Source organism: Eretmochelys imbricata, chromosome 4 (genome assembly GCF_965152235.1).
Source record: "Eretmochelys imbricata isolate rEreImb1 chromosome 4, rEreImb1.hap1, whole genome shotgun sequence".
Taxonomy (NCBI): Eukaryota; Metazoa; Chordata; order Testudines; family Cheloniidae; genus Eretmochelys; species Eretmochelys imbricata.
The window spans coordinates 94325134-94343142 of NC_135575.1; the positions used below are offsets into that span (position 1 = coordinate 94325134).

The 18009-nt window shown below is 41.5% G+C and overlaps 1 protein-coding gene across 1 annotated transcript in view; it reads right to left on the reverse strand.

Moving 5' to 3' along the window:
* The window catches only part of SPATA18 (spermatogenesis associated 18), a 38991-nt gene extending 21204 nt beyond the window's left edge, over nt 1–17787 (reverse strand). Inside the window, exons 1-4 of the mRNA XM_077814578.1 lie at nt 17701–17787; nt 9409–9514; nt 9175–9290; nt 7321–7439 (exon numbers count right to left, since the gene is read on the reverse strand). Of these exons, the coding sequence (XP_077670704.1) occupies nt 7321–7439; nt 9175–9290; nt 9409–9514; nt 17701–17787 (428 nt within the window). The remainder of the gene's footprint in view (nt 1–7320; nt 7440–9174; nt 9291–9408; nt 9515–17700) is intronic.
* Nucleotides 17788–18009: the final 222 nt, after the last annotated feature.

Genomic DNA, 18009 nt, shown 5'->3' on the forward strand with positions numbered 1-18009 from the left:
TCAAGATGGCCCATTTAGAGAGTTGACAAGAAGGTGTGAGGATACTTAATTTAAGGAAATAGATTCAGTATGTGTAATGACCCAGCCACTCCCAGTCTCTTTCAAACCCAAGTTAATGGTATCTAGTTTGCATATTAATTCAAGCTCAGCTGTTTCTCCTTGGAGTCTGTTTTTGAAGCTTTTCTGTTGCAAAATTACAGGTTTCAGAGTAACAGCCGTGTTAGTCTGTATTCGCAAAAAGAAAAGGAGTACTTGTGGCACCTTAGAGACTAACCAATTTATTTGAGCATAAGCTTTCGTGAGCTACAGCTCACTTCATCGGATGCATACTGTGGAAAATACAGAAGATGTTCTTATACATACAAACCATGAAAAAATGGTTGTTTACCACTACAAAAGGTTTTCTCTCCCCCCACCCCACTCTCCTGCTGGTAACAGCTTACCTAAAGTGATCACTGTCCTTACAATGTGTATGATAATCAAGTTGGGCCATTTCCAGCACAAATCCAGGTTTTCTCCCCCCACCGCCCCAACAAACCCACTCTCCTGTTGGTAATAGCTTATCTAAAGTGATCACTCTCCTTATAATGTGTATGATAATCAAGGTGGGCCATTTCCAGCACAAATCCAGGGTTTAACAAGAATTGCCACCCTTAGATCTTTTACTGAGTGGCCACAGAGGTTGAAGTGTTCTAATACTCGTTTTTGAATGTTATGTTTCCTGATGTCAGATTTGTGTCCATTTATTCTTTTGCGTAGAGACTGTCCAGTCTGGCCAATGTACATGGCAGTACTCGCTTGGTGTTGCTTAGAAGACAAACCCCCGAAGACCTGACTGAGAAGAACACTGTTTTGTCTTTCACATATTATTTTACTTTGCTCCAGTAATGAGATACTCATGAGTCATGAAATGTCATAAGCAACTTGAAAAGCTGAACATGTAACTTTCAAGAGAAGTTCTGAAGTTATGAAAAAAAGAACAAAAAACATACATGATTTACTTCTCTTCATTTGGTCTGCTGAGTACAGCCTTAACAACTTTATCTTTAACCCCACTCTGGCAGACCACCCTTCCAGATGAGGAAGACCAGTTATAGATAGTCCCAGAAGCCCTCAGTGCCACAAATGAATTGGAAGGCATCATCACTGGAAAGCAATGCAAGCCACTCTTTCCCTCCCTTGCATGCCCAAACACTCTTCATATTTAACTAATATCAGCTGTATGATGTAGATTTAGCGCTGATTAAATACAAGTCCCCCAGCCACTACTGTGAAGATTCATTTTCATTTCAGGAGAGTTTATGTTTGCATTATGCAAGCAAACTACAGTCAACAATTTTACTAAGGCTATGTCTACACTAGCAGTTTTGTTGGTATAACTTATGTTACTATGGGGTGTGAAAAAAACATCCCCCAAGTGACATAAGTTACACCAACAGAAGTGCCGGTGTGGACAGCACTATGTCTGCAGAAGATGCTCTCCCATTGGTATGGATTGGCTACACGGGAGATCTTACTGTGGCACAGCTGCATTGGTACAGCTGTGCCACCGTAAGGTCTCTAGTGTGGACATGGTCTAAGTGAGATCTTAGGGGAGATGTATTCCAGCATCAACAAGGAGCTTGAAAACCCATTATTAGTGAGACTTGCTAATGCCTCCTTTCAAGATTAAAGGTTGCCAGCCACCTTTAACTCCAGTACTAAGTGCCTCTCACTCAAGAGACTGTTTTGATGTTAACAGCTTTAGTGATTACCATAAATCAATAATCTCCCTCTTTCTTCAGTCCCTATAACTCTAGTTTTTGATAGTCACCCAAGGATAACAATACCATCTATCTCCTTCAAACAATGAAGAGAGCTGATTTAGTTAGGCTTTTCATCAACCTTTGATTGTATTGACCAAAGGTTTAGATAGATCTGTACAGACAATTTGTTCTTTCCTCTGAAAGATCCCAAAAGGTAGCAAAGACACATTTTCTTTCCCAAGGGGCTCTCATATGGAGTCCTCCAGCATTCCATCTTATCTCCTCTCAGGTTCAATGTAGCTATTTGGCAGCACGAGGAGATTGTGAGATGTTTTGTCCTATAGTGTCATCAACATGCAGAAGACACTCAGATCTACATCTTTTTTCATCCAACATGGATACCATAGTCTTTGCTTACTCAGAGTTTGATAGAGGAGATGCAGACAGGATCAAACTAGTTTATGTTCAACCAAGATGAGACAGAATGATGCTGATATGAAGATAGAAAACATTCAGTGGTATGGGCCATAATTGTGACTATGCCATTTATTGAAGGTATGTCATGTCTGATTTTCACCAATATGGCTTACCATCTTGAGTTTATTCCCATTCTTGGAATTCCAGATGAAAGCAATTATATATAATGCTTTGGCTCAAAGACTGAGACCATTTCTTGCTATTATGATCCTTGCCACAGTTAGCAATATCTTTCTAAACAGTCCAGAACAGTGCAACATACTTTCACTGGGGCTACCATTGAAAAGCACTTGGAAGTTTCAACAAGTGCAGTGTGCTGTGATTTGCTTATCGAACAGCGTAAGTCATTTTGATCTGATAACACCAGCGCTCCATGCTCCACACAGGCTATTGTGTGCAGTTCAAAGTGTTGGTTGCCAGCTCTTCAGTCCTAACTAGTTATTTGAGAGACTGTATCTCTTCCTCTGTCCTGTTACAGTGACTATGATCTGCTGAGATGCTCATATTATTGGTTCCTATCAGTGTCAGATTATCCAATGAGCCGATGGGGCCTGTCCCCAGGGGCCCGGCCAATTGGGGGCCCTGGAAAAATAGGCGCCCTGCCCCCAGCAGAAATCTGCCACAGAAGTGCCCAGGTGGGTGGAGTGCGGGAAGCCCCCATACCCGACCCCACTCCCTGGCAGAAGCACAGGGAAAGCCCCAGCATCTGGACCGCTCCTGCAACCCCGGGACTGAAGGAGCTCTCACTCCCTGCCACGGCTTCAGGGCAGGAGTACTCTCACTCTCTGCTGTGGCCCCAGGTCCATGGCAGGGGGAACAGAGCTTCTCTGGTCGTGCCACAGTAGGGGGGGTAGAAAGGAGCAAACGGGTAGTGGGGCCGCAGTGGGGGGCCGAAATGGGGCAGGACTGTGGGTGGAACAGGGGTGGGGTCGTGGAGGAAGGGACAGAATGGGGTTGGGCTGTGGGCATGGCTGCAAACAGAAGAGGAAGAAGGGGGGCGGGACCACAGGTGGAAGGGATCCCCCATTTGCTCTGGCCCAGAGCCCCATGAAACCTTAATCCGCCACTGGTTCCTGGCAGCAGGGCACTCTCAATAGTGGCTATATATCTTTGGACTTTGCTCCATCTAGTGATCCATGAGACTCTGGCACACTCCTGGAATAAATATAAAAGATTTACCTGATAGGCCTTGGTCACCAAGCCTCTAATTGATAATAGGACCACATCGAGCACAGCAAGAAAGATTTTATAAAGTGGTTTGGAAAGACCTATTTTTGTAAGTGTTGTGTTTTTTTAAATTAATGAAATATATGCAAACAGAGCTGGTCCATTATGTCCCAACAGAACATTTTTCCAGAAAATCCCAATTTGTCAAAATTGAAATGTTCAACAGGAAGGTGTCGATTTTGATGAAATTTAGATGGAAAACTTCCTTATTTCCTTCCAGCTTACTAGCCTCCCAGGATCCTTGGCAGCATGCTAAACTGGGGTTCTCTGGGCTTCCAGGCTCACAGCCCAGCTAATGGGGAGCCACGACCAGAAATTTTCAAAAAATTCCCTTTCAGTTCTCCCAAAACAGGTTTTTGGGTTTTTTGTTTGTTTGTTTTTGTAAATGACCCTTTCATGGAAAGTTTCTCATATCTGACCTTTTGTTTCAAATTAAACTTGTCCATGGGAGCTCCATATCCAAGTGCAGGGATGATGTACACCTTCATAAATAATCTCTAAGATAATTAGCTGAATAATTGCTGACTTCACAGGCCCCTCAAGCAATAAACTATGCATATCTGTCTTGAAAGCAAACTAAGTTTTAAGCAAAATCTAAAAAAAAAGTTATTTTACTTTAACACAAAGAACCATTATATTTTCATCAACTCTAGAGCAGAGAAACATTTTGCATACATTTTCTATAAACAACATTTTTGTTATTAAAATGTGGTTTCCATGTGGTGTCCTTAAAATTCATAAAACACAAAAGCAAACTATGAATAAGATTTTATACATATATAACCTCAGTAGTTTGATGACATCACAAACCAGACAAGCTTAAATTTTGTGGTTTACCATGATGACCTAAGGAAGAACCCTGCTAAGATATAAGCTGAGTGTCTAAAAAGCAGGTGTCTAAAGCCTAATTGGTAACTGTGCAAAATTGCACCTGCACTAGGGACATCTTCTAAACAGCTCTGTGGGTCAGAGATCACACCTCTTCATACTCCGAACTCACAAATCTATGCCAGCAGAAGACTGTAAGGTAGACCTGACATTACACACGAAGGAATACTTACATTTCTGATGATGTATTGACTTCAGACTTTTTATAAAGCTGACAGAAAGCAACAGTTGTGGCCAGATACATAGCTTGAATTGAGGAAAAACCATGATGATATCCCTGAATTTTTTCCCCAAAGTCCCTCTTCCTTTTTTCCCAACAAGCAGTGGCAAGAAATTGGGGTTAGTATAACCAACTATCTACACCCCTCCTACCAATTCAAGAGCCAGCTGCTTTTAATATTGAGGGTTTTCTTCTTGAAAATGGCTATTTGAGCACAGCTTATGGTGAAATACAGACTTTCAAGTTAAAGGGAACAAAAACTTTTAAGCAGTTAAAACATAAATGTGCAGAGAGTTTCACTCCTAGCAGCCATTTCAAAAGTTTTAGTTGCCTATGACGACAATGAAAACATTACAGGAAATATATCGCTGTTCCTGCACACATCTCATTGCTGTTTTATTTTTAAATAATATGTTGCTATATTTAGCAAATATAATAGCTTAATTTTAGCTAACACTAAGTATTAATCTTCATTTACTACCTTTATTTATTTGCTTAATTTAAATATCCAAAGATGTTACTGTTATGACTGTCCCCCACTCACACTTAAAAGGCAGGAGACAACTGGAGGTAATAGACTGTTACATGTCATTACTAAGGGAACTAAAATATGGTGTCCCCTAAGCACCTATTTTGCTACCCATATGTTGCTTGATATATACAAGAAGGCCCTGGGTGAGACGGGGCCATATCCTGGTCCCATTGAAATCAATGGAAGTTTTGGAACTGATTTCAATGGGAGCAGGATTGCAGTCATAATTTCTGAACACTAGAGTATTAGTGTGCTGATGATATGTAACTATACATCTCTTGCCCTGCAGAACCTGTGATCTCAGCATCTACCCTAGAAGAGTGCTTGCATGCTACGGATCACTGGATGCACAGGAGCAGCCTCATTCTCTACTTAAGAAAGACAGAAATCTTTTTGGATCACAATTATGCAAGGTTTTTCTCTCTTTCTTTGGGAGACACTGCATTCAGAGGTGTGATTACAGCGTGTGTAGATGTACCTGAGCTAGCTTTGATCTGGATACCTCTAATAATGATAGCAATGAAGTTGTAGCACCATGAGCAGAAGCACAAGCTAGCTGCTCACTCTAGTAGAGATCCAGGGTTCCAGACAGGTTTGTATAAACTGTGCTTCACTACAGTTGTTATTCAAGCTAGCTAGATCAAAACTAGCTCTGGTACATCTACACATGCTGCAATCATACCTCTGATTGCTAGGTAGACCTACCTGTTCCTAGCTGATGAGAAGCATATTTGGCCAGGATAAGAATATTGGGCATTCTTTTCTATGAAATGTCATATTTTGGATATGAGAGAGACAAGGTAGGTAAGATGATATCTTTTATTGGACCAACTTCTGTTAGAACATAAGCACGGCCATACTGGATCAGGCCAATGGTCCATCTAGCCAAGTATCTTCTCTTTTGACGGTGGCCAATGTCAGATGCTTCAGAGGGAATGAACAGAACAGGCAATCAGCGAGTGATCCATCGCCTATCATCCACTCCCAGCTTCTGGCAAACAGAGGCTAGGAACACTCAGAACATGGGGTTGCATCCCTGACCATCTTAGCTAATAGTCACTGATGGATCTATCCTCCATTAACTTATCTAGTTCTTTTTTAACCCCGTTATAATTGGTGGACGGTACAAGCTTTCAAACTATACCAAGTTCTTCAGGTCTGGGGAAAGAAATCAGAATGTCTGAACTAAATACAAGTGGGTACAGATACCTAAGCTCTCTTAAGGAGTCAGAAAGAAACAGACCCTAAGATGAATCCACTACAGTTTGGCTAGTGGTTTACTCTGGCTTGACCAGAATGGACTATGCTTGAACCTTTATTTCACTATGCTAGCCTAAGGACTTCCAATGCTGTGTAATAAAACCTACTGCACTTTGAAGTCACTGCAAATACTTGCTGAGGTGCATTAGTCCCTGAAGAGTGTACAGGTCTCTACTATCTTCACTGGACTCACTAGACAGATCTCACAATATGAAGCAGGAGTGCTGGAGCCCAGAGGTTCAGTCTAGAAGGAGGTGAGGCTGGGTGGCCTACCCTGAAGCTAAAAAGAAGGGCTCCCTGGAGGCCTGTCACACCAGAGTGGCTCCTCCAGAAGACTATTTAAAAGCTGGGACACAGCAGAGATCTTGTGGATCTGCTTAATTATCTGTCCCAACTTATATTTAGCTCAGGCTTCTCCAGATCTGGAGAACTCTGTGTAGTTCAAAAGTTTACTTCCACCAACAGAAGTTGGTCCAATAAAAGATATTACCATACTTACCTTGTGTCTCGCATATCCTGGGACCAACACAACTACAACAACACTGCAAATAAAAAAAAATACATATATCTGGCTATATCCAAAATGTGTCATATGTGGCATGAAAATTTCCTTCTGTGCAACTTGCAGTACAGAATCTGTATTAAATAAGCTACCGGTATTATGACCAAAAGTTTTCAGGGCAAAATGTTTAATTTCTGCCAGGCCTGTTGTCTTTCAGGCAGCCAATACAATTTTTTAAATTATTTTAATTACAAACAAACCAACCAATGTTTAACTTACTTACTAGAAGACTTTTAATGCCTTGGGTATACAGTCCCACATCATTCAAATTCAGAAAATCCAGAGTCTAGATAGATTTTAAATTCTTATTTCAAAGCAGAAATGAAACATTTTGCAGATCTCTATTAGAAGTGAGGTGTGAGAAGAAAAATAAATTTGTTGTTGAAAAATACACAGTTAATTCTCCTACTCTTGTTGCACTAAGTTGAGTTGTAAATGAGTTGAGTTCAGTTCTTTCTCCAACTGTTGTATTTCGTGTTTCCGAGTGCTGGCAAATTCCCTCAGCTGTCTTTCTTTCTCAATTGACTCCTACAGTGAAATACAAATATCACGCTGTTTGAATGTTATGCCCAAAAGTTATACAGCATTTCTTTAGAACAGTGGTTTTCAACCCATGGTCCGCAAACCCCTGGGCATGCACAGACTATTTCTAAGGAGCCTGCGCAAGGTTGTCGTTACCATAAAATGGTAGTTTTCAACTTGGGGTCCACAGACTAAGTCTAAGATTTCCAAAGGAGTCTGCACCGCCATTCAAAATTTTTAGGGGTCCACAAATGAAAAAAGGTTGAAAACCACTGCCTTAGAATGTCTCATGACAAGCTGTGCATTTCTGAACTGATGCAGGAAAGAATAAATCTAAATTGATCTTAAACAAAGAAAACATTGTACTTGTTCAAATAGAGAGATAGCATAAAACAGCCAGAAAGAGATCAAATCACACTGGGGGAAAAGTTACATATAGTAGTGGTTTACTATTTCATTGTAAGATAGATAGATATACATATGGATATGCACACAAATACACACACTACTAGAAAGAAAAAATATGGACAAAAAGTAAACTCTTAGAACTAAATATGCCAACAATTCTTTCTATGCCTGCATTAATTAACTTTTTACGCATTACTGGGAATGCAAAATAATGGGGAAAAATCATAAGAGCAAATTAAGCAACTAATATAACTGATAAGGCTACACCCTTGCACACGCAACTCTGCTTTTAATACCATATTGCATACCCTAATAAAACTGTAAATAAACTAGTAATTGTGCACTGGGTTTCAATTCTGTTTTGAAAGGCTTTCCTTTCATTTGCACATGCAGTTGAAAACCCATAGATTATTTCTTTCACTACAGCTTTTTAAATGTTGTCATTTGTAAAAACAAATTAAGAGAAAACTGCTGTATTCTCTGTACCAAGTACAGACCCTAGCCAGATTAATCCTAGTCCATATGGTTGGATGTCACTTTACCCAGGGGAAACAGCTTATTCAGACTGTAAACAGTGATTTTTGTTTGGAAAAAAAATTAAAATGAGAAATCAGGGAGAGCATGAAGACATTTGCTCTCATCTCCCCACTAGCTAACACTACTGTTTTCTTCCAAAACACACAAGAGTGCCACAGAAGGTCTGCATCTCCAGCTGAAATATTGTAAACAGCACCTTCTGCAAATCTTATGAATCATGCAGGGGAAGAGAAAGGGAACGCACACCCCTGCTATCCTAGTCCTCAAAGCTAGGTGCATGGTGGTATCATGATTTATATTTCTTTCCTTTAAAAAAATTTCTCACAACACATGTAATAGAGCCCAAGCTTCAGAAGAACAAAAACTAACAGTTCAGAGGGCATGGGACCTTATGCGCGCCCCTCAGTTCACATGAAGAGTTTCACAAAACACTAAGTTGCTTCCAATACAGGTCTAGTGTAAAGTCTTAGGGTGATGTCACAGCAAACTTATAATTAGCATATTTCTTTACCTTGATATATAAAAAACTAGTTTCTTGGACAAGACAAAAGAGCTTAAGGCTTGTTAAGCTAATTTAGTCAAATTAACTTCAATGACTTATTTTATTCCGCTTTTAAAGCTTTTTTCTTTTTTAATGACATAATTGTCACAGTTAACAATGATGGCAATAGTTCAGAAGGCAAACTGTGTGAAAACACTGTTTTAGTTAGTAAAACAAGCCCAACATTGATTTTTAATTGCAGAAAGTCTTTGATTTATATATTTTTATCATCTTAAAAATAAACATTCAGCATACCTGAATAAGAGAAAGACTGGTTTCAAAGGGCCTTCCCGAAGTAGTACTGGAAAAACAAGTCCCCAGCCACGGCAGGAGACGAGATTTTATTGTCTCTACACCTGCATAATGCCCACCTAAGAGAACACATAAACCAGGTATATGTGAGAAAATGCAGAGCTAAATCCTTAGTCTGCACTTAAAAAGAAAATGGAGGTGTTATGTACAAACCATAGAGACATGGAAAATTCTCACCTTCTCGAGCTGTTTGATTGAGGATTGTGAAGAGTTGCCCCTGAATCATGGAGTTCATTTCTATGATTTCACAACATCTGTTCAGATTCTGATCACATGAGTTAATCTGTAAATCAGAAGAATTAAAACATATGTTTGGAGTTTTTGTTTTATTTTGTTTTGACTTTTCTAAATAATTATGTTTATGATATACATTGAACATGATATAAGAGCTTTTTCTATAACTTTGTCTATGACTTCACTACAGCTTCCTAAACCACCATGAGAGCATTCAGATATTTCCAGGGGCCGGAAAAATAACACATGATGTTAATAGTTACAGCAAAGAGCTGGGAGTCAGGAATTCAAGGTCCGATTTTCAACTCTATCAATGACTTACTAGGTTAAAGAAATCATTTCCCCATTACTAAAATAGATACAATAACACTTACCTACCTCACGGAAGTGTCATGAAACTTCATTAATGTTTAAAAGGTGATATAAAATCATTGGATGAAAAGTCCTATATAACTGCAAAATATATTTCTACAGACTAAAATAAACCACGCTTATAGGGTTACTTTGTTGCACTGTCAATAGGCACACATAGCTTTCATGTGATTTTATCTGTTTTTAATACATATTGAAACAAAGAGTGTTCAAGAACAGGAAGAAACTAGCATTATGTCCTTGATACAAAAAGCAGAAAAAAAAATTACGGAAAGCTATAAACTATCTCATGGAATTACTGGAGTTGGAATTGGTCCAGGATATTACTGCTAATACTACATCTGTCAGGAAGAGCTCTAAAGCTGCCAACAATGACAAGTGGTCAGAATTTCTGTTTACATATCACATCTAAAATAACTTTACCTCCAGGAGTACAGTGCCCCTAACACTATACTGGTGTAGTGGTACAGTACTGCCTCAGCAAGGCGACCACAATGTACTAGCAAAAATGGTTACTTACCTATGTATTAACTGTTGTTCTTTGAGATGTATTGCACATATATAATTCCTCTGCAGGTGTATGCGTGCCCTAATGCATGCAAGCTGCAACCTACACCTGCAGTAGAATGTATGTGAGCACAATCATTCAAAGGAGAATCATCACTTTTTATAGTGCAAGGGCTTTCTCCAGAGGTTTCCCCAACCAATTAATTACCTTGACTGATCCAACCTATATTTTCAGATCTGATAAGATGTTGCCTTGGGGTGGTATGACTGTAGATATGAATGTTGCCTAAAATTCTCCATGTTCATATCCCCATCTCCATGGCAATTAGCATGGAGGTAGGAGATTGAGGTATGGGCCTGTGAACCAAAATGAAAAGTTGGACACCAATCAGCTGAATTAATTACCAAAATTGATTATATGGATTTTTATGATAACGGAAATGTTCTTGATTTTAATTAACCTTTCAAATCCTTCAATTTTTGGTGTTTGCTGAAAGGGAGCTTAGGACCATTAGTTCTTAGGGTGCTGAGGCCAAACACCAAGTGCATGGTGGATACTGAGCTCCCTTAAAGCTAGCTCTTGACATGAAAGCCAGCCTTTGAAATGGAGCCTTTCTGTTGCTTCCCTCGAAAGAGGGCCCAAGGAACAAGACAAAGGCCCAAGATAATGCAGTGTGGCTTTTGTCTCCTTTGCCTTCTGTATAGAAGCCGCTATCTGCTCCCAAACAAGTTGTCTATAAAGTAAGACAGGTCCTTAAGTTCTCTGGATTTCCAGGCATCCACTATTGAAGGCAGTGGCCCCCACCATTGTATCATCTGCATCAAAAGTTACCCATACCTGATGCTCTTATTACCAGCTTCTTAAGCTTCTGGCATTTCTACTGAGGAAGAAAATCAACCAAAATAGAGGCTTCTTCCATTATTCCACCTGACTCTTGGTCACGAAGGACTGGTGGTAAATGACTTAGAGGATTGCAGTCACACACTGATAAACCTTCTCTCTAAATGAATCCCAGCACTGCAGCTGAGGATTTTGGGTACAGTACCATAAGTGTGTCCAGCCTCTATCACCAAGCTCCAAGAGGCGTGGGGGTGGGAGTGGGGAAGACATAGCATGGGGCAGTCTGAGGAAAGGGTGTACTGTTTACTGAACTTTGTTCAAGCCTGGGACAGCTCTGTAAGGGGTCTGCCATAGCTTTATCACCAACTTGTCAAAAATAGGGTGCAAGGGTACAGCAACACTATTGGATGGATGTGGTTTCCGGTCCAGTTACCTCCTAACTGTGATCTTTGTATATTTCTGACCTGGTTTTAACGGAAAAAAATAATCAAAAAAATAATCCAGTGGTCATGGAAAACTTCTGTAAAAATTGAGGAGAAGTAGGATCCTCTGCCACAAAGTCACTGTCTTGGTATTCTCATAGTGGAGATGTATTTGGCATCAGGAGAGTCCTCTGGCTAATCTAAATGCAAAGACCATCCCTCATCACCGTGATCCTCAGCTTGATTCTGCTCCAATAGCTGGAACTGTACAGGTAATCGGGGAGCCTGGAGTATCATCAGGGTTCTGGGAAGCATGGACACTGGTGGCCAATGCAAGAGGTGTCAGTGTAAAGGCCAGAGCTACTTGCCCAAGGAGTACTGACTCTTGGGATGCAAGAGTAGATTTTGGTTCAAACAGAGTTCCAACTGCACTGAGATTTCTTGCACCCAATAACCAAGAAAAGGAATGCTTTGAAGCCAGAAGTGATCAGACCAGATTTCCAAGCACACATGGATACCTGGACTCACCACCTCCTTCTCCTTTTCAAGCATCTGAATGCAGAAGTGAAAAAATACAGAGGCCTTGATATAGAGCAACCAGGAGTCAGAGGCTTTGGCAAAGGCATGTCAGGGACCTGCTAACTGTTGTGGTGCCCCCGTCTCAGACTCCTGCATAGAGGTTCTGCCCCATTCCATTAGCCTGAACTCAGTACCACCTCATCCTTGGGCTACACTGGTGAGGATGCTGCAGGAGACTTTTGAGTTGAAACAGTCTGACTGGGATTACTGGAGTGAGGAGCAGGTCTGAGCAAACCCGGCTGCCCCTGGCATGGTGTTCCAGTGTTGAGCAGTTGTAGAAAAACTCAGCTTTAGCTTCAAGGATTCACCCTTTGAATCACTCCGTCCTAGCCAGTGTCATGCCAGACTTATAGGAGTCTCTATTGCAGGGATGGGCAAACTTTTTGGCCTGAGGGCCACATCAGGGTTCCAAAACTATATGGAGGGCAGGTGCAGTCATGGAACAGGGGCAGTTGGATAGGCATGGGAGTCCCAGGGGGCCTGTCAGGGGATGGGGGTGTGGATAGGGGTCGGGGCAGTCAGGGGACAGGGAGCGGGGGGGGGGGGGGTTGGATAGGGGCTGAGGGTCCCGGGGGGGCAGTTAGGAGTGGAGTGTCCCAGGAGGGAGCAGTCAGGGGACAAGGAGCAGTGGGGGTTGGATGGGTCAGGGATTCTGAGAGGGGCAGCCAGGGGATGGGAAGTGGGAGGGGGCAGATAGGGAGTGGGGGCCAGGCTGTTTCGGGAGGCACAGCCTTCCCTACCCAGGTGTAGTGTATTAAATTGTTCCCCATAGGAATGTGCTACTTACCACTGCCAGTCCTGGTGCTCTGTAAGTAGCACATTTTTATGGGGAGCAATTTAATACACTATACCCAGCGGCTCTCGCAGCCCTGCTGCCCTGCAGGAGCTCACAGCCCCGCTGCCCAGAGCGCTGGTGGCATGGCAAGCTGAGGCTGTGAGGGAGGATCCAGGGGTTAGCCTCCCCAGCCAGGAGCTCAAGGGCTAGGCAGGACGGTCCCATGGGCCGGATGTGGCCCGCGGGCCATAGTTTGCCCACCTCTGCTCTATTGGGTACCTCCAGGAAGACTTAGAGACACTCTCCACATCAGGGCATGTAGTGACACATGTAGGCAGTCTGGTACCCCTGCACATCATTGTCAACATAACAGATATACAAATTGTCAGTCTTTGACACTGTTGTGCTGACAAGAGTTTGAAACCACCAACAGTTTCCTCCCATTTTAGATGCCACAGTTACCAGCATGGGTGTGTGTTGAAGGAAGTGCAAGTGGAAAAACAAGCACTATGAAAGTTGCTAGGTACCCTAATAAAAAACTGTGGCACCCTAACTGAAGCGTTGGTGCGCAAAGAACAGTGCTGACACTGAGGTACCAAGGAAAAAGGAACCCAGGTGTTGTTTAGAAAGTGCTGAGGCACTGAGAACATCAAAGCAAAAAAATGGCGAGCATCAAAACCTTCTCTGCACCTATGCACAGAGGCAAGTGCCAAAAGCTGAGAAAAAACAGACACAAAAAGTGGGAGCAGACGATCAACAGATGTGTGTTGAGGTGGTCAAGGCAAGAGCCTCAGTACATAGCACTGATGAACAAGACCTGACTGGAAGTCAGAGAAGGGATGGTAAAAGATCCCTGGAGACTGTTGGGATTTCAAAGGAGCTGGAGCAATGGCTAATGAGGTGTAATCTTCTGTAGGGAGCTCCTTCAGTGACCAAGGTCAAAAAGGAACTGGCTAGTGTTCAAAGGGCTGCATTTCTTCTCAGCTCAGATGGTACTTAATCATTATCTACCCCACTATCACTCCCCTCAAGGGCTAAAAATCCTTAGATGCCTGGGAGCTCTGCAAGTCCCATGTTAAGAAGCTAAGGCCCAGGAATAAGAATCTTGCAATGACAGCATCTTTAGGGAAAGTTCAAACACATTGTCCTCACTTTTAAGGCTCTTCATAGCTCTGCCTTTTATTTAAATCTCATCTCCCCTTTGCTCCCCACCTTGACTGTTCTTTACCCACTCTCTCTCCCTATCCATTCTCTCTTCCTCCTCCCATTATCTCCTCTATCTGTCTTCTCACACTGCCCCCCTCCACTCTTCTCCTGCTCCATTTCTAAAAAACTCTCTGTTCTTATTGAAACCTGGACCTCTCCTTCTAAACTTCCCTCCAAAACTGCACTCCCTCATGGTGGTCTCTCTTTCTCTAAAACATCCCACTCAGAGATGACCTAGAAAGATTGTTTGGCATACCATTTAGAGAAGTTCTAATGCACTGTCATCCTATTTTCATATTCCTCCTACTTCCAGCCGTCCCTCCCTGCCTTCCAAGTTCACTGCCTTCTTCACACAGACTCTATTCACCCCTCTTCCTCTGTGTGGATGTTATTGTCCCCTACCCAAATCCTCCCTCCTCCTTCTTTGATTTTGATTCCCTCAGCAGCCTTCCTCTTCCTCAGTGTCCTCAACTTGTCCACCACCTTAAGTTTGAATTTCTCATTCTTCCCTTCAAATCTATTGCAATATACATCTCAGCCTTGTCTCTTAAAACATGCCCACTCGTCCTGTCTGTTCTGCCAACCACACCAGCCTCCATGCCTCATTTGTCCCTGCCACTATTTCCATGCCTTTTTTCACACAGCCCCCATGCATTGAATGTCTTCCCAATCACAATTCACCAATCTACTACCCTGTAGCATTTCCCCAAACTCCTAAAAACTCACTTCCTTCAATGATGCCCACAAAAAGCAAGTTATTAATTAAATGGGGGAAGGGGGGGAAATCCACCCTCTTCTTTGGGTTTCCCAAAGCAACATTACTTCTCTGCATCTGTCTTAGATTTGCACATTCTTGGGGCAGGGGTTGTCTTCATTTTTATGTTGTGTATCGAGCACATTGTCTGGGCTGAGTCATAATAAACAATTTCCAACACCTGGAATGTCATCCTACTCAATGTGCACCAAGTAGCCTCACTCTCCTTCTTCAAATCTCTCTCTTTGACCTTGCTTTCTTACTGTTAACTCATGAGCTATCTGCTTCTTCCCTCTTTTCTCAGTCTATATTTTAAAATATCAGACCTTACAAAAAGTCTATATAATTCATGTTATTTGTATTTGTTTTAGCTCTCAGCCCTACTTTCTCTGTCCACTTCCTTTGTCTTACTTTCATGTTCTATGTTTGTCTAATTTGCCTTTTTAATATCTGTTTTAAGCTCCTATATATCACTTTGGTACGTAAGCACTAAATTATGGTATGTATAAATATTACCTTCCCCAAACAAATTATAAATAAATCGTTTTCAAACAAACAGACCAGAGATTAGACTATAGAACACTAGCAGCAAGGAGAATGTATTTTACCCTATATTTGGCTATTTCCTTGAAAATGCATTTTTATCTCAAATGTGCTACAAACAGCAGTTACCATCTGCTCAGGTTTCTGGAGTTTATATCACAGTTATAATTGCCCCATCTCTGCCAATGACAAGCCAGCCAGCCAGTCAATAGTCTGGGATTTAAGCCAGTTAAGAGAGCAATTATATAAATCTACTATGTCACACCACCCTTACTCAGCCAAGAATCACACATATTCCTCTTAGTTTGGGTAATATACGTAACTTTACAATTAGAGTATCTGGTAATGTTGCAAGATCAGATGTTGCAGCACATTTAGGGCAAAAACTTCTGTATTTAAATATCTGAGATTGATTAGTGGTTTCTTTGCTCTTCTGCTGTGAAACGCATTTTAGGTTAATTGTTTCTATTTGATAAAAGAAATTGCACACATTTTACATGACCGGAGACCAAGTCAAATCCTTTGTCCCCCTCAGTAAGCTACTTCAGGTCAGCTGTGTTTATTTTATGGAGTCAGCTTTCAAACACTATGGAGTAATAACAATTCTGCACTAATAAAAATAAAATAAAATAAAGGAACTCTGTAAGTCACTCCATTCTCAGACAGACAAGGCAGGCAGAGCACTGAACAGACAGTACTATAATAAAATAGAATGCACAATACTGAAATAAAATAAAACACATATATTATGGCTTCATTCAAGACAAAAATAAAAAGAAGTTTTAGGAAAAAAAGAGAAAAAGCCATCCAAGTCAACAAAACAACTGTTTCTTGCGGTTTATCTTATTTACCCACACACAAAACTTGGCACAGTACCACAGGTAACATTTAAAAGAACAGCTACAAAGAACATTCAGTACCATGTTCAACAGTTATGTTATCTGCAAGGTATAACTTCATTTTGGTACTAAGTTATAATTGCAGTATCTTTTCAGTTATACAACAAAAGCAGTTTAACAAAAATGTTTCAAACATGAAATAGCTGTAAACTGAATTTGCTCTCAGAAAACAAGTCATTTGTTCTGGTTTTGAATTTCTAACCATTATTAATGGGTCTGATTTTTTTTAATGGGAATTCATAGTTCTCAAACTGATATGCCTCAAATGTGTGACACTGTCACCAGGTACAGTTAAAAATATCTAGAAATTTTAAAAACTAACAAAAAAAAATCATATTCCATTTCCACAGCAGCAACTGGAGATGGGGAGATTCTTACCAGAGGCCTTTGAGAACCTTAGCAGAACAAGCTATATTATCTTGATGCACAGTATGGTTGCAAGCAATAAAATATTTCTTGTTTAACTTCTCTGTATTTAAAGGTCTTCTTATATTCCTTGATGTTTATGATATTCAACAGTTTCCAGTGCAGCTATTGTGCTTGGATATCTAACACAAAGTGTTTTCAAAAATATTTGCACATACAAGAAGTTATAAAATCAAATGGAGGCCACTGTTATCCTTTCTGGGAAAATATATTTTTGATGGAGTATTATTCACTGTGAAAGAGTGTAAGTGGTCCTGATGAGTTTGCAAAGAGATGTAAATTTGCATTTTGGCAACTGATTTTTACTTTAATCTGATCAGATGTGTGTATCAGAGCACCAAGAGGAGATGAGGGGGAAATCAGCAGTCTCTGCTGCAAGTTGTTTCTGGCCTGATACGATGCATTTATAGTGTCAATGGGTGTCAGTAACTATAGCAACCACAACAATGTCTGAAAATCAGCGTCCTTGGTTACTGCTTTCCCGGGAAATCACTCGAGGTATCCAACACTTAGCGGAGCCGCTTCACACAGATTAGTCCCGCATGATAGCCTTTCTCCAGTAGCCTAAATTTACAATCTGAAACAGTCACCATTATACTGTGTATTCTTCCCCCATTAATTTAACAAAGTAGAAATGTTAATTCCTGATCTGGCTCACTCTACAAAATCCCTTTGAAAACACAAAAGTAGAGACAAGAAGCAGCACGTTTTCACCCCACTGTATGGGGTGGGTGGAAGATTTTTTTTTTCATGGCAAAACACCTTTGGTAGAACATTAGGCGAGTAAATGATCTAAGGCTAGAGCAGCATCTTCAGACTCCCAAAACAAACCCCAGTGAATCGAATCGCTTTACAGGCTCGCGGCGGCGAACGAAGAGGAGACGTTTGCGATGAACCACACACATACTCACGTGGTAATCTTTATACCAGTTCTCCAGCTTCTCCTGCAAAATCCTGCAGCTCTGGTTGTTGATTAATCTCCGCAAGCTGTCGCCCATGGTCACACACCGACCGAGAGCCGAGGTTGACCGAGGCTGGGGCTGGGTTAGCGAGAGGAAGGGGAAGCTGTTGTTTCTTTTCCTACGGGACTAACAGCATAGATGGATCCTCCCCCTGGGTACTCTACATCAGCAGCCCCAGGGCACTAACCAGGGAGAGGTCAGCGAGGGGTTCGCCGCGGCTGCTGGTGCCACCGCCTCCGGGCGAGGCTCAGCGCTGCT